This window comes from Salvelinus sp. IW2-2015, linkage group LG8 (assembly GCF_002910315.2).
Source record: "Salvelinus sp. IW2-2015 linkage group LG8, ASM291031v2, whole genome shotgun sequence".
Lineage (NCBI taxonomy): Eukaryota > Metazoa > Chordata > Actinopteri > Salmoniformes > Salmonidae > Salvelinus > Salvelinus sp. IW2-2015.
Genome location: NC_036848.1, coordinates 41078376 through 41103867, shown reverse-complemented (window position 1 = coordinate 41103867; position 25492 = coordinate 41078376). Strand labels below are relative to the sequence as shown.

At 43.3% G+C, this 25492-nt stretch overlaps 2 protein-coding genes across 4 annotated transcripts in view; both read right to left on the bottom strand.

The window, feature by feature from the left end:
• Positions 1-22: 22 nt before the first annotated feature.
• On the bottom strand, positions 23-15566 carry LOC111967940 (tectonin beta-propeller repeat-containing protein 1). The gene is made up of 24 exons (XM_023993398.2): positions 15435-15566; positions 13521-13753; positions 11242-11424; positions 10897-11019; positions 10601-10726; positions 10208-10382; positions 9893-9993; positions 9700-9801; positions 9389-9540; positions 8643-9232; positions 8261-8406; positions 7954-8109; positions 7699-7848; positions 7243-7400; positions 6774-6901; positions 5674-5873; positions 4450-4529; positions 4249-4305; positions 1941-2115; positions 1707-1842; positions 1335-1427; positions 1106-1212; positions 844-963; positions 23-674 (listed from the first exon to the last, which is right to left on the bottom strand). The coding sequence occupies exons 2-24, from the start codon at positions 13743-13745 to the stop codon at positions 495-497; spliced, it is 3663 nt and encodes a 1220-aa protein (XP_023849166.1). The 5' UTR covers positions 13746-13753; positions 15435-15566; the 3' UTR covers positions 23-494.
• Positions 15567-16665: 1099 nt separating this feature from the next.
• The window catches only part of LOC111967939 (BAR/IMD domain-containing adapter protein 2-like 1), a 43303-nt gene continuing 34476 nt past the window's right edge, over positions 16666-25492 (bottom strand). Inside the window, exons 9-15 of one of the 3 annotated variants that reach the window (XM_023993395.2) lie at positions 25211-25349; positions 25026-25055; positions 24263-24485; positions 20922-20981; positions 20597-20750; positions 17912-17952; positions 16666-17779 (exon numbers count right to left, since the gene is read on the bottom strand). In XM_023993395.2, coding sequence (XP_023849163.1) covers positions 17707-17779; positions 17912-17952; positions 20597-20750; positions 20922-20981; positions 24263-24485; positions 25026-25055; positions 25211-25349 — 720 coding nt within the window. In that variant the 3' untranslated portion in view covers positions 16666-17706. The remainder of the gene's footprint in view (positions 17780-17911; positions 17953-20596; positions 20751-20921; positions 20982-24262; positions 24486-25025; positions 25056-25210; positions 25350-25492) is intronic. The other 2 variants (XM_023993397.2, XM_023993396.2) reach the window with 2 other exon arrangements.

Here is a 25492-nt window from a genome sequence, read left to right as displayed (position 1 = left end):
TCCGAACCTACCGTGTACCTACCGCTCCAACAGAGTAAGCATCCGTACCTACCGCTCCAACAGCGTGAAGCGAACCTGTGTACATGCGCAGATACTGTGTGTGACTTGCATCTCGCTCATCTGAATATTTGCGGTGCTGCTCGTGGCAACGTCTTTTAGCTGAGTTAACCTTTAAATTACAATACCGCAATGTTCAAAGACTCAGTGACACGGTTTAAAAACGACTTTAGTGCTCTATGTGGGAAATACTGAACATGATCTACTAGCTGTGAAGAGAGAAGGTGATTGGCTGAGTCAAGTTGAAGGTGCGGAGATAGGGTTCAAAGGTCTTTTAACACAGCCAGGTGATAGGTCAGAAGAGCTGAGGCTGGAGCTGGGAGCTACAGTACAGTGTGGATGATGGGGTAGTTGCATTGTGGCGTATCTGAAGAGAGAGTTGGGCTGAAGACAGAACAGAGATAGTGTCCACTAGCAAGTACTGTAGGTGTGTGTGTTTAACACCGGACAGCGTTCCCGTTCTCCATCTCCGTGATCATGACAGGGAGCAGGCTGCGGGGTGGAGGGGGGCGGAGGGGGTCCGTTAGGGAGGCGGTGAGGGAGGGCGTCAGGGAGGGAATACGGACACGAGGAGCCTCAATGGAGTTCCCTCTCACGGTGATGTGGTCCCAGCCACCCTGAGGAGAGAGAGAGGAAGAGGGGAAGAGAGAGAGAGAGAGAAAGATAACAGATGAAGAGAGAAAGTCAGACAGCCCCCCCACCAAGAAAACCTTCAAAGTCATTGGCGTCTCAGAAGCATGTTGATGGGTTAGGGTCAGGGTTAGAGGTAAGGTTAAAGGGTCTCACCCCGATGCCGTAGTCCCACGACTGTCCCTTTGGGTCCATGGGCTGAACCCCCAGACGGTGGCAGACTGTCCCACAGCTCAGACTGTGGCTGCCTTGCACCTTGTCAGCTATGATCCACACCTACACAAACACAACGAGAAAGGTTGAGTTACTCAACACAGTGCAATGTCAAGAGCGTTGAATTTTGAGAGAAGAGAAAGTCACTATGATTAATTATTGCTGACGACAACCACCCAGGTTTTAGATTGTAGGTTCTGCTCACCTGGTCTAGAGGTCCTACGGAGACCTTGCGTACATTGTTGCAGATGTGTTCCCATGATGATCCCTGAGGGTAGCTGGGAGTCAGGCCCTGTCTGAACCACAGGTTACCTGGATGGAGAGCACAGCATTAAAATCATGACAGAAATAAATCATTGAGATGGCACAACTAATAGACAGCTGATAATAAAGACAAGTGTCATAGTAAGTCATGAAATTATTTTCTGTTGTACCATTTTGATCCACAGTGTAGACCGACGTTCTCCCTACAGACACCTGTTGGAGCTTCTGTCTCCCAGGACAGGGGATGTGGTACCAGCAATCTCCTGCAGGGGGCAATAGTACATTAAACAGCCAGTGGTTAGTCTACTTTCATCATAAGGTGCATCTCTGTGATATGAACCAGAGCCCAGAGAGGTAAGCTCCTCCAGAAAGGAAAAATTGAGCCACAGTATTACTGCAAAGCACTTTGTGACAACTGCTGATGTAAAAACTGCTTTAGAAATACATTTCAGTGACTAACTGAACTGTTGATTAGCAGTAAGACTAGAGGGAGAACCCTGGGTTCTGTCAGAGTGTGGGCTCTGCGTGGTTCTCTGGCTGACCTGCAGGGCTCTCTGAGGACACAGAGCCCCTGTAGAAGGCAGATCCATCCCTGGCAATGGCCCACACCTGGTTGGCCCCCCCGATGGAGATAGACTTAAAAGGCTGGTCTGTGCCCACGTGAAGCCACGACGTCCCCTAGGAACACACTCAACCACTTCGGTTATCAAATACAATGTGTGCGTATTCACAGTGAACATGTGTGTTTACATATTGTGTGTGTGTGTGAGACTCACGGCAGGAGTCAGTATGGTGACCCCCAGTCTACAGAGCACGTCTCCCTTGTTACTGATGGCCCACAGAGGGATCGGCTCAACACTGCTCTGAGCTCCACACAGGACGATGGTCACGTCACTCAACAAGATGGGCGGGACTTCCTGCCACGGCCCTGTGGTCGTCAGTTTACACTTCCTGTCAGAGGAAATACACTATATATAAAAACACACAAGTATGTGGACAGCCCTTCAAATGAGTGGATTCGGCTTTTTCAGCCACACCCGTTGCTGACAGGTGTATAAAATCGAGCAAACATCCACCATGCAATCTCCATAGACAAACATTGGCAGTAGAATGACCCATACTAAAGAGCTCAGTGACTTTCAACCTGGCACCGTCAAAGGCCGCCTTTCCGAAAACTCAATTTGTCAAGTTCCTGACCTGCTAGAGCTGCCCCGGTCAACTGTAAGTGCTGTTATTGTGAAGTACAAACGTCTAGGAGCAACAACTGCTCAGCCACGAAGTGGTAGGCCACACAAGCTCACAGAACAGGACTACTGATTGCTGAACCGCATAGCGCGTAAAAATCGTCTGTACTCGGTACACTACCAAGTTCCAAACTGCCTCTGGAAGCAACGTCAGAACAAGAGCTGTTCGTCGGGAGATTCATGAAATGGGTTTCCATAGCCGAGCAGCCACACACAAGCCTAAGATCACCATGCGCAATGCCAATCGTTGGCTGGAGTGGTGTAAAGCTCGCCGCCATTGGACTCTGAAGCAGTGGAAACGCGTTCTCTGGAGTGATGAATCACGCTTCACCATCTGGCAGTCCGACAGACAAATCTGGGTTTGGCGGAAGCCAGGAGAAGGCTAGCTGCCCGAATGCATAGTGCCAACTGTAAAGTTTGATGGAGCAGGAATGATGGTCTGGAGCTGTTTTTCATGGTTCGGGCTAGGCTCCTTAGTTCCAGTGAAGGGAAATCTTAAAGCTACAGCATACAATGACATTCTAGATTATTCTGTGCTTCCAACTTTGTGGCAACAGTTTTTATTGAACCTTTATTTAACTAGGCACTGGACGACAATGGGACAATTGTGTGGCGCCCTATGGGACTCCCAATCACGGCTGGTTGTGATTCAGCCTGGAATCGAACCAGGGTCTGTAGTGATGCCTCTAGCACTGCGATGCAGTGCCGTAGACCACTGCACCATTCGGGAGCCCAGTTTGGGGAAGACCCTTTCTTGATACAGCTTGACAATGCCCCCGTGCACAAAGCTGTGTCCAAACAGAAATAGTTTGTTGAGATTGGTGTGGAAGAACTTAACTGTCCTGCACAGAGCTTTGACCTCAACCCCATCGCACACCTTTGGGATGAATTGAAATGCCGACTGCGAGCCAGGCCTAATTGCCCAGCATCAGTGCCCGACATCACTAATGCTCTTGTGGCTGAATGGAAGCAAGTCCTCGCAGCAATGTTCCAACATTTAGCGGAAAGCCTTCCCAGAAGAGTGAAGGCTGTCATAGCAGCAAAAGGGGGACCAACTCCATATTAATGCCCATGATTTTGGAATGAGATGTTCGACGAGCAGGTGTCCACATACTTTTGCCCATGTAGTTTACAAGGGTTGTTAAAATAGGAGATAAGTCGCAACTAGACCAGTGTACCACTAGTTAATTAGGTGTGTTAGTACTGGGATGGAGCAAAAACATACACTTCCTGTAGGTCCCCAAGACCAGGGTTGAAGAACTCTGTCCTAGAGCTAATCTAAGGTCAGTTATTGTGTTTCCCTCAATGTCGAAGGTTGGGATTTAGGTAGAGTAAAGCTGATCCTAGATATGTGCTTACGGGCCATTTTTCTACCTAGAGCGCAAACTCAGGGTTGTTTAAACAGAGTACCGAGTCGGCAGAATGAGGCAGACCAGACCATTGTATATCACCTAGGTGGGTGCTACACTTCAGTAGTGGACTATCCAGCCTACCTACAGAGGAGGAGTACACAACGACTGAGGTGCCTGATGAACAGCACCGGGCTTGTCTAAGTAACTGACTGACGCTACTCCCTCTCTGTGCCATCAAAGCTCCATCCTCTGAAGTACTGCCCAGCCTTTCTGAACTACCCTGCTCAACAACACCTCGTCATCTGACGCTGTGGATGACCATCGCCCAAGACCTGCCAGATCTCCACATTTGTTTTGTTTGTTTATTATCTTTGAGATTCTCTTTGTAATGAAAAGCGCTATATAAAACAAATATATTATTATTGTGTGCTGACTAAATAAACAGTGATGAGGGAACAGAGCCATTGTTGTGTAGTAAGATACAGTACCTGGCCCATCGTCTACGACGAACAAAGTCCTTCAAGGTCTTGTGGCCATGATACGACCTGGAAGAGTACATACAGAGAGAGGGAAAATACATGACAGTGACGTAAACAAATATTATGGTTGCTTTCAAGCTGGGAAAAGATTCAGCTTGATGTGATAGATAGACCAATGAATATGTATTGGGGAAGGTTAGGTACACTCACGTTGGGAAATCAGCTGCGTATTGCCAACCCTCTCGGTCTGTCCCCCCGGAGATCCCATAGTCAATGGTCCAGTCTGCTACCTGATAAGAGACAGAGCAGTTAGCAAAACAAGTGTCCCACCCTGATCAGTTTCACCTGTCCTCGTTATTGTCTCCACCCCCTCCGGGTGTTGCTTGTTTCCCCCAGTGTATTTATCCCTGTGTTTCCTGTCTCTCTGTACCAGTGTATTTATCCCTGTGTTTCCTGTCTCTCTGTGCCAGTGTATTTATCCCTGTGNATCCCTGTGTTTCCTGTCTCTCTGTACCAGTGTATTTATCCCTGTGTTTCCTGTCTCTCTGTGCCAGTGTATTTATCCCTGTGTTTCCTGTCTCTGTGCCAGTGTATTTATCCCTGTGTTTCCTGTCTCTCTGTACCAGTGTATTTATCCCTGCGTTTCCTGTCTCTCTGTACCAGTGTATTTATCCCTGTGTTTCCTGTCTCTCTGTACCAGTGTATTTATCCCTGTGTTTCCTGTCTCTGTGCCAGTTCGTCAAGTCAACCAGCGTGTTTTTCCCCGTACTCCTTTTGCTATTTCCTTTTTGCTACTCCTCCCGGTTTTGACCCCTGCCTGACTCTGGACTTCTTTCCCGCCTGCCTGATCATCCTGCCTGGTCTGACCTTGATTCTGCCTGCCCTTCAGTACCTTTTGGACTCTGAACTGGTTTTGACCCTTTTGCCTGTCCACGACCATTCTCTTGCCTTACCCTATTGGATTAATAAATATTGTAAGACTCCAACCATCTGCCTCCTGTGTCTGCATCTGGGTCTCGCCTTGTGTCATGATAACAAGCTTTGTTTGTAGGACCGTTTTAGACATCTACTGCTACTGTGTGCATGTTTAGTTTAAGTTCAAATGTGATACTGTCCATAGAGCTCGCCAGCTTGTAGTCCATGACCTTTATGAATTATGAAGCCTTTAATGTGCTCGTTCTGATTACATAAATGCAAAAAAAATACATTGGCTGATGAAGATAATCTCGTTTAAAAAAAGTTTACGGTCTCCTAAACCTGTTTACCACAGACCTTATTTTTTCTATTTATCCAAAACTTCTACAAAATCCCCATTAATTTCTCCATAGGCTTTGACCAACCATGGCAGAGTTACTGCCTACAAAAAAGTTGTCATTACTATTGCTCTCTATTGAGGGTGAAATTGACATATTTTGTCCTGCTAGTGATACCCACCCATGTCCAGTGAGGGGATGGAGGCTTGGTGTTGGCCTTGGTACACTCCTGCAGTCCTGTTGCATCACTCCACATGTAACGGTCTGTTGGGAGGCCTCTGTTGGTGTAACCTGTGACTGGGTTCCACCTCTGGTTCTCATAGATGTAGACACACTTCACATCTGTCTGGGTGTAGATGTTATCTGTGCTGCTGGCCAGACCTGACAAAGACAAGAGAGAGATTATAGTCAGGAGCTGAGATCAAGTAGAGCTGATAAATACCCTTTCACCCTGACCAAACTGGTCCTGCGCATGTTGATTTTGTCTATCCCCACCAGATGCGATCATGACACACAGGTAAAAATAACAAATCTAAATGTGAGCCAACTATATCAATTTGGGGACTGTTCGAAACACAAAATATACATTCGTGGTCATTAAGATAGCTTGCTAATTTGTCCTGGGAGATAAACATTGGGTTGTTATTTTACCTGACATGAATAATATGGTGCCGAGTCATACAAAATGGCGTGTTTCTCTATTCTGACGATTAATTCACAGTGGCGCAGTGGTCTAAGGCACTGCATCTCAGTGCAAGAGGCGTCACTACAGTCCCTGGTTCAAATCCAGGCTGTATCACATCTGGCCGTGATTGGGAATCCCACGGGCTGCTCACAATTGGCCCAGTGTCGTCCAGGTTTGGCCGGGGTAGACCGTCATTGTAAATAAGAATTTGTTCTTAACTGACTTGCCTGGTTAAATAAGGTTATATAAATAAATCTTCTCTCCTCATTCATCTTTAAAGCACCCACATGGGTTTGTATGCTCATGGAAACCAATGAGTAGGTGGGAGAGGCGTGACTAGCAGCGCATTGAGCGTCTCAAATAGAACCAAGTTCTACTTTAGCGTTCGGCAAGGCAGATGTTCGTTGACGCGCGTGAGCAGTTTGGGTGAAATGATTGAATAACATGTACGCATTAATTTATTTTCCAATGCTCGCTCACGCAACGTTGCCAGTTTGGTTTACCTGTTAGTGGCTATACAGTACTTGGTCATGTTTAGCATATGCTTTAAGTCCAGTCCAGTAGGTTTATGTTTAGTGTATATTTAGTGTGTTTACCCTGCAAGAATCCCCCTCCATAGCCGCCGGTGTAGACCCAGGCAGTGTGGTCGTAGCCTACCCCCCACACCACCCCCAGACTGTTACACTCCACCAGACGTAGGTGGCCCCCCACCTGATGCCAGAACCTGCAAACACACACACAGACAGGGAAGACAGGGCAGACAGGGCAGACAGGGAAGACAGGGCAGACAGGGCAGACAGGGCAGACAGGGCAGACAGGGCAGACAGGGCAGAGCAACATGTGGTTAGAGACAAAAGAAAGAAAAATATACAATTTTCCAGTGACTGTCAACCAATGTTTTATCAGTTAAGACTATTCAGTTGTAAATGCATATATCTGATCAATAAATATCTATCTATTTATCCACAAATAACTAATTCACGATGTACTGCAGGTTTGTATTCATAGGTCTCATTTATCAAGCCTTTATAAAGCATTGATAACAGCCCAGAGGACATGTCTTACATCTGGTCACATGGTGTGGGGTAGGGACAGGCTTCCAGGCTAGGCGAAGGCTCACAGACAAAGATGTCTCCTTTACAGGTGACTGACCAGATGGCTTGTTTAGAAGGGGGACCCTGGATCCCCCGGGCGTCACAGCACGACACACTCAGCAGGGCCAGCTGGGGGTACAGAGAAACATAGTCAAGACATTAAGGCACCACTTTTACCAAACTACAACTTATAAAGGACGTATATAGCATACATAAAGTCTTCATAAGCCCTACATAGAGGCAAAGTCATACTACATAAAAGGTTCATTTAAAAAAAATGGTTATATCTGGTTCTTTGTGGCATAACCCTTTCGCCATCCATAATTTAGCATGACATTTGCTTATGAATAAAACATGATATTATGTGAAAATGGAGCACTGTACTTTGTGACAGGTTCAGATGGAAGACAGTGATCATATAACCTACCCAGTCATGCATCTCCACCTCAGTGGCAGCAGCCAGTCTGATAGGCCACCTCTGTTTGGTCCTCTCTGCTGTGTAGARGGCAAACGTGTGTTTGGAGTCATTCAGCACCGGCACCAAGATAGTCACCTCGTTGATGAACGCATGCAGATACTGGAGAGAGGGAGGAGAGGAGGAGAAAACGAGGACTAAATAACTCATCACAGAAAACACCCACACACAGGCACACATACACAGGCACTGTGCCCCTCCCCTCACCTTCTTCTCCTCATTGAAGTTGTAGTAGAGGAAGAGGATGCCGTCCTGGTTTCCCTCAGGCCCTGAGAACTGCTCCAGGGCAAACCTCACATCCACCCACTTATGGGGCTTCCAGTCCCTCCACCACTGCATGGTCCCTTTCTTCACCCACACAGACTGGGACGGAGGGGGGGAGGGAGGGAGAGAAGGAGGGGAGGGAGGGAGACTAATCAACGTCTATACAACAAGGGCAAGTCATAAACAAAACTCATTAAATCAAGGCAAGCAACCAAAAAGTAGCATTTGTAAACGTTCAAGTTGTCGGTACCTGTTCTACGGCCTGTTCGTAGTGTTTAAAGTGGTCCATCTCTCTCTTGGAGCGTTCGCTGAGCTGCTCATAGATCTGTTTCCGCCAGGCAGCTGTCTGGGCTGGACTGATGGACAGACTCATGGACTGGACTGATGATGCCAGGGCTAGGAGAGACAATAAGACAAAGGTCCAAACTTGATCAACAACGTGTGAGGAAACACTCCAGTGGCTCAACAACAACAAGGAAAAAGCAGAGAGACACTGTTACATCAGGCAGAAGTGTCTATTCTGGTTTAATTGCGAGTTGCAGCTGGCGTTTTGCTTATTCCTAGACTTGTTTTAATATACAGGAGAAATACCATTTCAAAGCGATACAATATCTACAGTATCTGTGTCTCACCTGTGGCAGAGTTGAACCAGTTGAGCTGGGAGTGACAGTTCACACCACAGCCTCCTCCACTGACCCATGCCCAGAGCGGGTGTTCATCTGCCCCATACGGCTCCCCCTGACACAGGGTGTAGGTGGCCACCGAGGACAGACTACAGGTGTCAGCCGAGTCCCCTCTCACCACGGCAGGCCCCACAGCCAGGTGAGTCTGGGTCTCTTCCAGGTCCACGTTACTCCACTGGGGGTCCCCAAGCCCTCCAGACAGGCTGGGGGAGAGAAGCAGGGCCGGAGGGGGACACTTGGCCTCCGGTTCCCCAAGAGCGACTTCCTCTTCTGGGATAGAGGGACTGGCAGTGGTGGCAGCGGTGGCCCCCTCCTGTTTGACCTCACGGTCGGAGAGCATCTCAGAGATGAAGCTGTCGCTGGTGACCTTAGGGATGCGTGGTTTGGGGACGTCGGGGTCGATGGGAGGGGGCTCAGGGGGAGGAGAGGAGGGGCATGACCCTACTTCTAGGACCGCCCTCTGTGGACCGCCCTCTGTGTCCGAGTCTTCACTCATCACAGACTGGGCTTGGACCTCACCACTGAAGAAACAACCAGCACTGTGGGACGGGGAGAGAGAGAGAGAGAGAGAGGGAGAGAGAGATATTAGTATTACGCAGAGCACCCAGCTAGCAGACTGTTTGGCTAATCGTTTTATGTAGATGAGATTGCCCAAGCATTGGAAATGTGTCACAGTATTCCGTGTCCATGTCCACCTGTGCAGACTGCTAATGCTGGCGGAGGAGTGGGACCTGATGTCTCCGTCTCGGGGCACGTTGACAGCCTTCCAGGCTTTACCACTCAACTCACTGGAGGTCACACCCTGACGGAAATACACTGCCCGGTCCACACAGCTAATACCCCACACCTGGACAGAGTCAGAACAAACAGACGTTGACCTGTGTAGAATGCCCGACCAAATATGTTTCAGCACCATGGACAAAGTGAATCTTTATAAACCACACTCAGAGAACTTACCTGACAATCTATTAGAAGGTCTGTTAATAAACATTGATCAAATCCTTACCTGGTCGTTGAGGCCCACGTTGACCATGACCATCTCCCCGACCATCCCGATCCAGCCTGAACCACATGGGTTATGGGAGTTGATGCCACGCCTGAACCATACCTGACAGATACAGAGAGATAATCATCAGGAACTTACTGCTGACAAGGGAAGCGTTAGAGAGCATACATGAGAGTGTTTCATATAGTCTTACTTTGTTGTCCTTGGTGACGGCCCAGACTACGTTGTCCCCCACAGCTACGTGGATGGCCCCGGCCTCTGGGTTGGGAGAGTCCACCACCACCCAGGACGAGCCTGGCAGAGAGAGAAGAGGAGGAAAGACACCATTAGACACACTCCCAGGCTCTCTCTCGCTCACAAAAATGTTTCCTCTCTCCATCTCTCTCTCCCTTGCACACACACAAACAGACACAAACATGTGGTCTCTCATTCTCTGTCTCCTTCTCGCTCTCTCTCTCTCTCTCACACGAATACACACACACACACACTTCCTCTGTTAACCAGCCACCTTGTGGGCAGTCTCTGGTGATGCCCTCCCTGACAATGAGTTGTCCCTCCCAGAGCACAGCCCAAACCAGGTCCCCTGGCCCACAGCTGATCTGCACCACCTCCCCAGGCAGAGACACCTCCTCCCAGCCATCCCCCTCTGGGCTGTGGTGATGGATACCCTCACGAAACCACACCTAATGACCCAGATCATACACACACAGGCAATTAGTCAATCAAATTGATTTGTTAGTTTACGAATACATTTGTGTTGTATGTGTGTGTTTTGTGATCTCTGGAGATATGACCTCGCCCTCTGAGCTGTGTGTGCGCGCGTGTGTCCATGCCATTCATGTGTGTGTGCATGTATTAGTGTGTTTGTGTGTGTGCATATATGTGTGTGTGCGTGTAATACCTTGCCCTGTAGAGAGACAGCCCACAGAGACAGCCTCCCCCTGGGCTCCTCACTGATCTCCCAGCCTCCACAGCTGATGTCATTAAAGGGGTCTGGCAGGGGACCACTGTGACCCTCGGATGGGATCTGGTAACACAGAGAGATACGGGTCAACACACACACACACACACACACAGGCCTAAACAAACCTACAGTACATGATGAGTACAGTTCAGTACATGAAGAAAGCATTCACAGCAGAGGCATACAGTTACATCCTAGTTGTGACAGGTGATTATATTGCTCCAAATACACACCTTGGCCCAGGTGTCCGTGGCCTTGTACCTCCTGTAGCGGATCCATCGCCTGCGACGGACACACGAGTTCCACTTCTTGTCTTTGATGTAAGTGGCAGGGAAGTCCATGGCATAGGTCCAACCCTGCAGACACACAGACAAATCCATTCACACATGAATCATCGTAGGTGAGGGTAAGACAATGACATAGAGGGAGGGAAGGAAAGAGAGAGTGAGGGAAAGAGAGAAGGTGAGAACAGAGGGAACGTCTAAAATGGGGAGACAAGAGAGAAAGATACCGATAAAGACAGAGAGAAAGAGAGAGTGAGAGTGTGAGAAAAATAGCGAAGAACAACAGACACTCACTCCTTTCTCTGTGGGTTCTCCTCCAAAGTTCTCGTCGATGTACCAGTCCCCCTCCCACTCCCAGTTGGTCGAGGGAAGAAGGAAACTGTCCAGGGGTTGGTGTTCCAGCCCTGTGATGTCACTCCAATGCCAGCGGTCGCTCGGCAACAAGTGATCCGAGAAGTTATCCTTGGGATTCCATCTCTGAGAGAGAGAATTATAAGAACCATAAATGCAGCAGGTGCAAAATAAGCAGAAATACACACACACACTAGTGATGCGCAGGTCAGCTATTTGTACACCTGCACCCGCCCGCAATTTCTAATAACCCACCTGCAAACACCCGACTATATATGATAAAGTGAAAATCTGCACCCAACCCTAACCCACAAATATAGAAAATGCACTGTACAGTCAGAGGAAGAATGATCTTTTGACAGGCCTTTTTAGATAGGAATATGTTTCTGCTTATATTTTCAGACATTTTGGTAGGCTATTTGTTAGTCAACTTGTCTATAATTAGATATATGCAGCTTCTCTTCTGTCATTACTTGTTGCCCTAGAAGACTAAATAAACAGTTGATCGCCAGTATAATGTCATAAATTGATCGAATGAATGCTTCAATCTAGTTGACGTCGGTAAAGTTTGTTTTCTCTTTCATCTCTGCTTCTCTAGTGGAGCAAAGACGTTTATGAACCAGGGAGAAAATGCAATAACAAAAAAAAAAAAATGGAAAGATTTCCCGCGCAAAATCAGTTTGACCGGTTTTAAGAAAATTAAAAGCTGTTAAATAGACCCAACATGTTGCTGATAAGACTTCAGTTCGGCTTGGATGCATATTTGATGTGGTTGAAATAGTATCAGCTTCTATGATGCTGATAAAGATAGCATCTTTACAGACAGTCACTAACCGGTTTCATTCTGTTTCATTCTCTCAAGATGAGAGAATGAAATAAATCAAGAATATATTTCTTCACTCCTGTTCCAGAGAGTCAAAATTAACATTTGGTGTATAATTGTACTGCAAGGAATGCTCAATTCTGCAAGAGTTAATATTCTATTAGGTTATGTGAAAGGTTATAGACCTACAGTCAGTGTCCAGATTTCAGTTAGGCTATTATTCCATCCATTTAACCCATTTGAACAGTCGCCTACAGTTCCCTTGGCGTACCATTTTAACCTCTACAGGATCGGTCGGGACAGTTTTTGCTCAATATGCAATAATGTGACTAGAATGATGTTGTAAACAACAGCCAACTTTCCGAGACATAGACATGTCTTATATGGGCAGGAAGCTTAAATTATTGTTAATCTAACTGCAGTGTTCAATTTACAGTAGACCCCCCCCTTAGTATTTATGTATGTTCTCTATAGTTATGTACTTGAAAATGTATAAATTGACCACTTCGGCACATTTGGTCAAACTCATGGCAGACTTGATACAAAATATTGTGTAGTGATGTAATTCTTCACTGGATCAGTCTGAAACTTTGCACACACACTACTGCCATCTTGTGTACAACGCCTAAATTACACATAGAATCCTATCTCAATGTATGGCCTTTCTCTTGCATTTCAAAGATGATGGAACAAACAAAAAAATAGAAAACGCATGCTTTTTTGTTTGTATTATCTTCTACCAGATCTAATGTGTTATATTCTCCTACATTCATTTCACATTTCCACAAACTTCTAAATGTTTCCTTTCAAAATTGTATCAAGAATATGCATAGCCTTGCTTCAGGTCCTGAGCTACAGGCAGTTAGATTTGGGTATGTCATTTTAGGCGGAAATTTAAAAAAAGAGTCCGATCCTTAAGAGGTTCCCGTTTGTGACTGTCGAATTTGTATAGTGCCTCACAATCATCACGTATGACATAGCCGACACTGCTATCATCCTCTTTTGCCATTTCACAAAAATTTTCCCAAACATTAGAATACTGTTCTGGCCCTCCTATTTATTTTCAACTCTACATTTCACAGCTTTTTTCTTATTGAATTAAACTCCGACACTGTCATTTTTGCTTCAGTGGATCGAGGTTAACTTTTTCAAAAGCATTTGGCCGTATATTTGGCACGCTACAGTTAGGCCCTTATAGTTTAGGCTTGGGCTACGTACTAACACCAGATAAAGAAAGAAGAACCTCAATGTAGCCTAAAGATATGACTTGCACAATAATTATGCATTTATGTATTTTCTATTAAAAAACAAATCTATATTCAACCCGTTCGGCACCCACCCACACAATATTTCATGACCCTAAACCTGTCCGTCCCGAGGACACACACACACCATGTACCTGGTTCTCGTATGTCTCCTCCTGGTAACGTATGGGTACATCACTAGAGTGGACATTCAGGTAGATGTGGTGGTCACAGGCGATACCCCAGCAACACTGCTGTACGGCTGTCACCCTCTTAAACTCTAACAAGGCATCATGACACTGCTCCCACTGCTGCCCTCCAGTGGACAGGCTGTAAACACGCCCGTACACATCCACTGCCCACAGCAGGGACACAGGCATGGTCAGGCCTAGGGAGAAGGAAGACATAACAAAGTAAGATGCCTTGTTTTCATTTAGAAAGAGGGATGAGAAATGGGGAAGAGGAGGATGGACAATTAGCAGAGGTCACAGAGAGGGAGGAGTATAAAGGGGGTAAGGAGGAAGAAAAAGAGAGAGGAAGCGAGAGAGCGAGTTCTCTCAAATTACCCTCCTTGAGAGGCACACACCCAGCCAAACTGCTTGGTCTAATAATAAGGAAATCATGTTTCTAATTAAAACAGTCTAGTGATGTAGCTAGGCTAGCCAGCAGGCTAGTGAGTCTGAATCAGCATGCTCACTGCTGACCTTCTGTTCAGCTCTCCCTCATGGCCCATGGCCCTGCCTCATCTCTCTTCTGGAAGCAAGGAGTGTACAATAAGCTATAGTACAGAGTCTGCCTCTATTCCATCTATCCATGTAAGGGTAAAAGCAGTGGTGTATAGTACTTAAGTAAAAATACTTTAAAGTACTACTTAAGTTGGTTTTGGGGGTATCTGTACTTTACTTTTTATATTTTTGGCAACTTTTACTTCGCTACATTCCTAAAGAAAATAATGTACTTCCTACTTCAAACATTTTCCCTGACACCGTAAAGTACTCGTTACATTTTGACAGGAAAATGGTCCAATTCACACAAGAGAACATCCCTGGTCAACCCTACTGCCTCTGATCTGGCAGACTCACTAAATATAAATGCTTCGTTTGTAAATTATGTCTGAGTGTTGGAGTTTGCCCCTGGCTATCCACCAATAAATTAAAAAAATAAAATTGTGCTGTCTGGTTTGCTTAATAATATAAGGAAGTTGAAATGATTTATACTTTTACTTTTGATACTTAAGTACATTTGAGCAATTCCATTCACTTTTGATACTTAAGTATATTTAAAACCAAATACTTTTAGACTTTTACTCAAGTAGTATTTTACTGGGTGACTTTCACCTTTACTTGAGTCATTTTCTATTACCTTACCTTTACTCAAGTATGACAATTGAGTACTTTTTCCACCACTGGGGTAAAAGGCTAAACTGACCTTACACTAGTGTCTAGGCGGGGCAGCCTCAACCTATTACATCCTATCCTGATCCCAGTACGTTATGTAATGCCTGGGGCGAGTGCTGCTCTACGAAGTTGTAGCCCCTGTCACAAACAATCAATAAACTAGCCAGAGAGATAAACCTGTATACTATCTGAAGCAAGCTGCGATCTGATCTAGTGACTCGCCCAATTAACTCGAGAGTCTCTAGATACTGGTACTTGCTAAACTGCAACATTGTCACTCACTGAGAAAATACAGTGGCACATGAATTACGTTTGCTACATTGTAATAGGATGGTGAATGGTCAACATTGATACATTGTAGATTATCGGGCACCTACGTGACACATAGTAGCTCAGCTTTTGGTTGGTTTACAAAGTAGTCTACTGTTAGCATGCTAAATTTATCGCAGGTAGACTGCAATTGTAGCATAACAGCTGACTACTGCTATCAGCAAATCTACAATCACATAAAGGACACTCAACATTACAAACGTGGCATGACTATACATACAATGAATGGCCTGGCTAGCACGGAGTAAATATTAGCTTGACATTGCTATTTAAGCGTTACAGGGAGGCTTACCACTAAAGCACAGCCATAAATGTAATAGTTAGCAATAGCTCATCACTTACCGTGTGTTCTCTCTCATAAACGGTATGGTAAATCACTGCAATTCATTCGTCATATCAGATTGAATATACCATTAATAGCGATATTTTCTTTAATCCGAAACAGGAAGTGTGGTGTTTTACTGTAAACGCGGATTGGCTGCTGCACCAAATGAACCAATGGCTGAATTTGTCCAGTAGGCGATGATAGGAGCTTTATTATTACAGGGCATTACAAGATCTGGATAATAACATTGGAGAATGTAATACAATAGAATATAATACAATACAATACAATATTGCTCTTATCTTTCGTTACCAGCACTGACTTTGCTGATAGCTGTTTTATTGAGGAAAGTTTTACTTAAAATGATTGTGATGTGTTGTTGCACTGACTGTAAGTCTGCTAAATGGACAAACGTAAAAGTAAATTTGGTTAGAACAGAAATGGGCTTTTCCCCCAACACCCTCAGACAGACAGACAAACAGACACTGGCTATAACCACTAGGAGTAGAGAGTGGATGTTATAGAATTACCTAGGCATGGACAGTAATGTCCTACTGACAATCCCCAGTGTTGTCTCATGCGTTTCCTTCTAAATGTGTCTTATGACCTGACAAAATAGTAGTGAAAATTGACTCTTGTGGTAAACATAGACATCTTTATTGAAAGATTTATGTGTGTGTGTTTATGGTAATCAAATTAACATAACTTAAAGCTATTTACTATGGGTCCGGAAAGAATGGTAGCCTACTCATTCATTCAATATAAAACACGACTAATTCAATAAAAGACAACCAAAGCTTGTTATTCTCCATTTCATCTCATGTATTAAGGGATGAACAACATATTCAATTATAATGCAAGTCTTCATACAGATACACAGTAGGCTATGGCAGTACATTGCAAAGCCAATACATGAAGGACCATGTAATGGTTATCTTGTTTCACTGTGAGATAACATTACATTAGTCTACATGGTGCCAAGAAATATATATATATTTTTTCAGACAACCATTTTGCCCATGATATATTTACAAAACTTGAGGACAAGGATAGAACATCATGTTACATATTTTTCCTTCTCACCTTTAGAGAATGAAAACAATACACATCAGTATCTGAACAGAGATAGAAGAGGAGGAACCATGTCCCGTGTTCATTTCAAATACTTATTTGGGATGGTAATCATCAATTAGCATGGACAGCAGTGTGGTGTGTATCATGAATTACTCTACACAGAAGGAAGGGAAAAAAACGGTTTACTCTTTTGATATACTGCATGGCTCATACTGTATTTATACCAAAAACAATGTGATTGTGATTTACAACAATTGTGTATTTGTATGCACACAACCTTCAGCTTACCATGAAAAGCCAAAAAGAAATTTCAGCCCTACAATTATTGTATAAACATCATGAACTTTTGAACAAGTTTGAAAAAATACAATTTAAAAGTATGAAGAAATAGCATGGCAGGGTCCATATGTCAATGCATTCCCCATTCAGAATACATTCATTTGGTAGTCTATGTCAAATCAAAAATCCCTTATTTTAATAAAAAAATGGACACTACTACCTACTAGACATAAATGGATTGAATCAACTTTGTTTCCACGTCATTTCAACAACAAAATATATTTGTGATGAAGTTAAAACAACATGGAAAACAGATTGGATTTTGCGTAAAGTCTTCAATATAAGGGAATTTTGTCTTTTTTTCAACCAACTTTGAACCTAAATCCAATGACATGGTGCAATTTGTTGTTGATTTCACATTAAATTCACATTACTCAACCAACTGTAAATCAAAAATAGATGCTGAATGGATGGATGTCTGTGCCTAGTCGGTATATTCATTATTCCATAAACTCTCACTGTTTAAACTCAATTTGTTTCGTATGTTTACATAAATAGTCTCCCCATTTAAAAATGGGCACGTAAATAATGAAAAAATAAACATGGAAAATAACTGAGCTCTTCTTTTCCCAACAAATTCCCACAACTACTACAGACAGATTATTATTATTATTATTATTCATTTTTTATCTGAGTGCTGATGAGTCAGGAAGGTAGCCTGGATATTAGTCTGTCTCAGCACTGCCCATATTTATTGTCACTTCACTGGTCTGTTTTACAATGCAGTTGCAACGGACCTAGCAACAATGGAGCTGCTTTGCTGAAGCAGAGTAAAAGCCAGGCTATCTAGACATCTTGTAGGACTGTGATTCTGAAGTGTTGGTGGTGCAGAGATTCCAAGCTTCATAAATCCTCTGTCTGGATGATCCCTGGTTATCAGACGATTGGTGCTGATCTGTCATTGGTCACTGTAGGTCTCAGTTTGACAGTGGCAAAGGGATTCCCACCTCTGGAAAATATTTCAATAACACATTGTAATAGGTGAGATCCATATTATTTTTTATTCAAATTTCCCATCAAAATCAGTGCATAATCCAGGTGATAGGTTATAATGTTATAGCATAGTTATTATATGACTTACCCCAGAAAGGGAGCCTTTCCAACCCCATTGGGTAGATTATTCTGTTTACAAAATGAAAGAAAGAGAAACACTTAAAAGTTCAGATACATGCTGTGCATATTTAGTACATGCTGTATTGCCTCCCGTGCAGCTGTGAGTGTGAAAGGTTGTTTCTAGTTGTCTCTAGTCAGACAGGTTGGATAAGGGTGTCAACTGTCAACACATACAGTCGTTGTGTCACTCCCAAGTGAAGAACTCTGGGACGTACGGAGACGGAGTGTACCATGACCTCACGTTGGGAGTCAGGAATCTAGAATGTCTAGAAAGGCCAGCACACAGCACACCTCTAAAAACACCTCTAGAAACATCTCTAGAAACACCTCTAGAAACACCTCAAGAAACGTATCACAGGTAGACTGCAATTGTTGCATAACAGCTGACTACTGCTATCAGCAAATCTACAACCACATTAAGGACACTCAACATTACAAATGTGAAACACCTCTAGAAACACCTCTAGAAACACCTCTAGAAACTCTCTAGAAACACCTATAGAAACACCTCTAGAAACTCTAGAAACACCTCTAGAAACACCTCTAGAAACACCTCTAGACACTCTAGAAACACCTCTAGAAACTCCCTAGAAACACCTTTAGAAACACCTTTAGAAACACCTCTAGAAACACCTCTAGAAACACCTCTAGAAACTCTCTAGAAACACCTATAGAAACACCTCTAGAAACACCTCTAGAAACACCTCTAGACACACCTCTAGAAACTCCCTAGAAACACCTCTAGAAACACCTCTAGACACTCTAGAAACACCTCTAGAAACACCTCTAGAAACTCCCTAGAAACACCTCTAGAAACTATCTAGAAACACCTTTAGAAACACCTCTAGAAACACCTTTAGAAACTCTAGAAACACCTCTAGAAACACCTCCAGAAACTCTAGAAACACCTCTAGAAACACCCCTAGAAACTCTAGAAACACCTCTAGAAACACCTCTAGAAGAAACTCCTCTAGAAACACCTCTAGAAACACCTCTAGAAACACCTCTAGAAACACCTCTAGAAACACCTCTAGAAACACCTCTAGAAACACCTCTTCTCTGAGTAGATGGAAATCTTATTTTAAATCCAAACAAGTGAGCGTGATGAAGATAGTTTTAAATGAGATGCTGAACTGATTACTTAGCTATGTTTTAGGATGTATGAATGTGTATCTGTCTAACAAAAAAATGTCTGCACTCTCAGAAATTAAAATAAAATATCTGATGATGGATGAGAGTAAACAAACCCTCTCCAAGTTGTGTTCATTTTGTATCCTTATCTGATGTCTTGAAGAACCAATCTAACAGTGGATCAGCCTGAAGGCTGTTAAGTTTTTGTACAGCACAGGAACACTGCTGCTACTTAAGGACATAACCAGTACCCTAACATTCCACTAGAGGGCAGTCTGTGTCCAGAAGTGAGGGCACAGAGGCACCTATGCGAGAGGCTCCATGGAGTGGCTTACATCAGAGACCATTAAACAATCTGGCAGCAACAATAACAACGCAAAGAGCAAAGTCACCTCTCTACGATCACATGATCAAATGGAAGTGAGGAGGGGGGGAGGGGGATCAAAGGGGGAGGGTAGCAAGAAAGTATGGGACTTCTAAGAAGGAAAGGGTGAGAGGTGGGGAATGGGGAGAACAGATGGGGAGGCAACTTGGAGAAGTAGAGAGAAAGGGAAGGAGAAGAGCAGATGGGGGGGCATGGGGGAGAGGAGGGGAGAGAAAGGGGAGGGAGGGATGCCAACTCTATTACGATAACATCCCTAACTGTATTTCTCTCAAAGCCCTGAGGCAGCAGTTCCAGCACACAAAGGCAATGAGAGGAAAGAGAGAGACTACTTGATTACTTCATTCTCAAACCAGCTGACACCATGCAGGTCCTAATTGAAGCTGTGTGGATGAGCAATATTTCTGTGTAGGCCTATACCCCCGTTGTCCTCCCTCCTTCCTTCCCTCCCTCCCTTTCTGTGTCCCTCCCTCCATTCCTGCGCAGAGACAAAACCAGGCAGGGAGCATTTTTTAAATGTCTTTATTTTTCGAGGTGACAGCTCTCTCTCATTCTCTTTCTCTCTCTTGCTCCTCCTCCACCTCACTCTACTTATGTGCTATTTAAAGCCTATAAGGGTTCTTTGGCTGTCCCTATAGGATAACCATTTGAAGAACCCTTTTGGTTCCAGGTAGAACCATTTTGGGTTTTATGTAGAACCCTTTCCAAGGAGAGTTCTACATGAAGCCCAAAAGAGTTCTACATGGAACCTAAAAGGTTTCTACCTGGAATCAAAAAGGGTTCTCCTATTGGGACAGCTGAGAGTGTGGCAGACAGGGGTTACATTAACACACAACCTCAAAACCCTGTTTCTGTCATGACCTAGCTTAATGTGTTCCTGGTGGTGGGAGTACATCCCTAACTAGCCCAGGTGAAAATACACTAGTAAAAAGTCTTCCACGTTAGGTCATCCAACAATAAACCTGAGGAGAGTGTGGAGGTTTAACTTTCACCCTAAGGAGACAATTTCCCAGCATGTGGGCTGATAAACAACTGAAATCAAAGTTGTTCAGACATTTCAGAGACCCCGTAGGTCACTTTAAAGTGGGTTGCTGACTGTACTGTAAGGTGAGAATATGGAAGGGATGACTGGGTTCTGACCGTGTTTTTGGGTGAGGGTGTGGAGGAGCTGACCATTCTGACAGGGCTACTCTCCTTCCCGTCGCTGTAGTCTGGTGGCGGCAGCAGAACAGGCTCTTCCTCTTCCTGTTCCGGAAGACTGGCCACACTCAGACAACGCACCGGTGTCCCCAAACTGTAGACATAGACAGATACACACACATTTTACAACTTTACCTGGTCCAAAATAACCTTGTTTGTACTTATTCTAGACACTTCTTGAAAGACCCCTAAAGATCTGAGAGGATTGGGTAGTTGTAAGCAATATCATAAGATTATCACATGGTTATATGTGTCTTGGTCTTACCTGTTTGAGATCAGTGGTTCATTGTAAGGTCGGCAGTATGATGAGGGAAACCACCCCCGCCTGAAACAAACACAGACACACCAAAATATTTGCCAAATAAAACAACAATGAATAACATCATTAAAAAATATATACTACCGTTCAACAGTTTGGGGTCACTTAGAAATGTTCTTGTTTTTGAAAGAAAAGCATTAAAATAACATCAAGTTGATCAGAAATACAGTGTAGACATTGCTAATGTTCTAAATGACTATTGTAGCTGGAAACAACTGATTTTTTAATGGAATATCTACACAGGCCCATTATCAGCAACCATCACTCCTGTGTTCCAATGGCACGTTGTGTTAGCTAATCCAAGTTTATCATTTTAAAAAGGCTAATTGATCATTAGAAAAGCCTTTTGCAATTATGTTTACACAGCTGAAAACTCTTGTTCTGATAAAACTGGCCTTCTTTAGACTAGCTGAGTATCTGGAGCATCAGCATTTGCTTGTTCGATTACAGGCTCAAAATGGCCAGAAACAAATAGCTTTTTTTTCTGAAACTCGTCAGTTTATTCTTGTTCTGAGAAATGAAAGCTATTCCATGCGACAAATTGCCAAGAAACTGAAGATCTCGTACAATGCTGTGTACTACTCCCTTCACAGAGCAGCGCAAACTGGCTCTAACCAGAATAGAAAGAGGAGTGGGAGGCCCCGGTGCACAACTGAGCAAGAGGACAAGTACATTAGAGTGTCTAGTTTGAGAAACAGATGCCTCACAAGTCCTCAACTGGCAGCTTCATTAAATAGTGCCCGCAAAACACCAGTCTCAACGTCAACCGTGAAGAGGCGACTCCGGGATGCTGGCCTTCTAGGCAGAGTTCCTCTGTCCACTGTCTGTGTTATTTTGCCCATCTTAATCTTTTATTTTTATTGGCCGGTCTGAGATATGGCTTTTTCTTTGTAACTCTGCCTAGAAGGCCAGCATCCCGAAGTCGCTTCTTCACTGTTGACGTTGAGCCTGCCACCCCTCTTTCTATTCTGGTTAAAGCCAGTTTGCCCTGTTCTGTGAAGGGAGTAGTACACAGCGTTGTACAAAATCTTCAGTTTCTTGGATATTTCTCGCATGGAATAGCCTTCATTTCTCAGAATAAGAATAGACTGACCAGTTTCAGAAAAAAGTTTTTTGTTTCTGTACATTTTGAGCCTGTAATCGAACCCACAAATGCTGATGCTCCAGATACTCAACTAGTCTAAAGAAGGCCAGTTTTATTGCTTCTTTAATCAGCCCAACAGTTTTCAGCTGTGCTAACATAATTTCAAAAGGGTTTTCTAATGATCATTTAGCCTTTTAAAATGATAAACTTGGATTAGCTAACACAACGTGCCATTGGAACACAGGAGTGATGGTTACTGATAATGGGCCTCTGTACGCCTATGTAGATATTCCATTAAAAATCAGTTGTTTCCAGCTACAATAGTCATTTACAACATTAACGATGTCTACACTGTATTTCTGATCAATTTTATGTTATTTTAAAGGACAAAAAATTAGCTTTTCTTTCAAAAACAAGGACATTTCTAAGTGACCCCAAACTTTTGACTGGTAGTGTATATTCTCACTTGAAGTAAGCCAAATGTCCCTGAAGGCATGTGAAACACATATTTCAATGATCAAATATATGACAGATTCGCTTCGAAGACACTGTTTCAAGTTAAGAAATACAGAAATTGTTCCCAAGCCAAATCTCACTGTAAAAAGAAAATTAAAAAAATGTCATATTATATTATGCTAATATTAAACGGGTTGCTTATGGGCTGTTTACTTGGAGGTACCAAGTCTCTGTTCTTGACAAGCTGTCACTGATAACTTTAAAAACAATTTCATTCCCAAAGCAATAATAATGGCTGACAATGTCAAAGGGTCATGAAATGGACTTTGCTAATTTGTTTCAGAGGGAAAATGTCAAGGCAGGTAGACTAACATCTCTGCTTAAAGCACTCTCTCTCCCTCTCTCTCCTATTCTCTGATCTTTCACCTACATATGAGCACTAATGACTTTAATGAACAGATAGAGAGAGGGAGACACAAGACCAGCCATCAAAGCATGCACACATAATTACCAAGGTGGTTTTGAGCCATCGGTCTCTGTGGCCTCACCGCAATTACCCACACCTGGTCTTCTGAAATAATATTCAATTACCCACAACTCATCTTCTGAAATACTATTGTGAATGGCACAGATACAACTGCTTTAACAATAACATTACTTTCAGACCTGACATTTAACGGCTTAACAAAACATAATGAGCACCAATTTTCCACTGCGCTACTTTCAACTGGTACCTGGTTCTATCGCCACTGTAGTCAGAGATGAAAAAAACGTAAACAAAGATTGCTACATATCCGCATCACTCTCAGAGAAATAAGTAGTACTGCTCGGTTTTACACAGTCAAATGTAACAAATATGTGTTTATATAAAGAACTGTACAAATTGTATATTTGTGACATCAATATTTAAAAAATATTTCAAATAAATAATGCAATACAGTAGTATCTGATGATCTGTATGAAAAACATTTACATTTGACATTTGAGTAATTTAGCAGATGCTCTTATCCAGTGCAACTGACGAGTAAGCATCTTAAAATAGTTAGGTGAGACAACCACATATCACAGTCAAATATACAGGATACGAACATTCCATTCCAGGTAAATAATGGATATATAGCGTTTTGCAAAAAAACATACACATCTAGAATCTATGAATAAAAAATCTGAGAACAGTAATATGATACACAAACATGAAGGTACTTATAAGCAATCATTGCTGATGAAAAAACACAAATGTGAAAAATTGGTGCATATGGCGTTTTGGAAATAAACTCTTTAAGTATTGCCTCCTCAAAAATGAGAACAATTCCCAAGTTGATACACTTGCGTATTTGCGGAGATACAGTACATTTCCTTATCGTTACACACCTAAAAACAGTTGTGTGAATACCAACACCTGTACCACAGAAGGAAATTGCACGAATGTTGGTGGCAACATTGCATAACTTCTCTGAGAGACCTTAGATCTGCATCTATAGGTTAATAAGGCCTGAATTATTGTGTAATAAAGGTGTAATAAATCTTTGTAAAAGTGTAATAAAGCTTTACAAACTCTTAATACCAGTGATGTCAATAAGCTTTTATAAACCTGTAATAAAGCTTCAAAAACCCTCATAAACCCTTAATAACCAGTAAATAGTGACTTACTGCCAGATCTTCTCCAGGTTAATGAGCCTTTATAAAGGAGTAATAAAGCTTCAAAAAGGTTCATAAAGGCCTTATTAACCAGTGAATAGAGACTTACTGCCGGGTATTCTCCAGCTCTCCATACAGCCATCCATCCTTGTCCTCCTGGATTAGCAGCATGATGATGTCACCGTCGTCAAAGGAAAGGAGTGTGTTATTGTTGCCGGCCGTGTGAGGGAAGATGGTCCTGACCCGTTGCTTCCTGCCCACGTTCAGCCCTGAACCTATCGACACCGACCTGGACAGAGACAGACTGCCACCGTCCTCCATACTGCCCTGGTCTGTAAGGTCAAAGTTCAAGTTAAATGTTTTTTTACTATCAAATTGCAGAAAGACAGCAAGGACTCTCTGAAATACTTGATATTTACAATAGCAGAGTTCAAATTGATACTTTGCTAAGTATATCAGGGAGAAGACATGGCTTATAGCAAGTGATTTATAACCCTGGTCTAAATTACCATGCGGAGAAGAAAAATTGAATCATTAAAGAGGACAATTGGTTTTGCAGCGGAATTTTCTGTATAATTTGAACATTCAATAAAAGAAGACATGGAGAACAAATGAAGTAAGAACAGATACATTAGCAGGATTAAAGGGAAGATGCAGCACAATTTGAAGGGAATTCAGAAGCCGTCCTGAACCTTCTTTGGATTTCTGAATATGATCTGTCTAGCACATGTACTCAATAAGGCCCCGGTGCACAAGATCAAATATTCCCAAACAAGACATTACATGTAGATTAGGACAGCACCTATAGTTTTATCTCTGTTATCTATTTTATCCATTTGTACAAGTCAGATTACGAAAGGCAGCATACTTACATGGGGAAGGTGGTGTGAGACTCTGTAAAACTAAACATAATCTCTATATAAGATACCAGCTACCAAAACCTGCTATATTTTCACATTTTTGATATGGAGTACATGTACAACTACACACACAATGAAACACATACCCAAACTTCAATCCAAAGACTGAAGCCTGAGGTGTGAGGCTGCAGTAGTACCTGAGTTGTGGTCTGATGTGGAGGTGTATGTGGATGTGATGGAGGCGTGGGGAACGTCCTGGTTGAACATGTTAACCAGTGGACTGATCTGGGCCTTCAGCTGGGGGGCTGGTGGGGGAACCATCGAGTCCCCATTGTTCTGATAGAGAAGACATAAAACAGGTTATGTTATGTACATGCAAGTCACAGTACATGCAATCCATCTAGAAGAGCAAATATCATTTATGAGAAGAGCCAAGCCTTTAAACCAAGTAAAGCGGTGAATGATTATAGCTTGTCCTT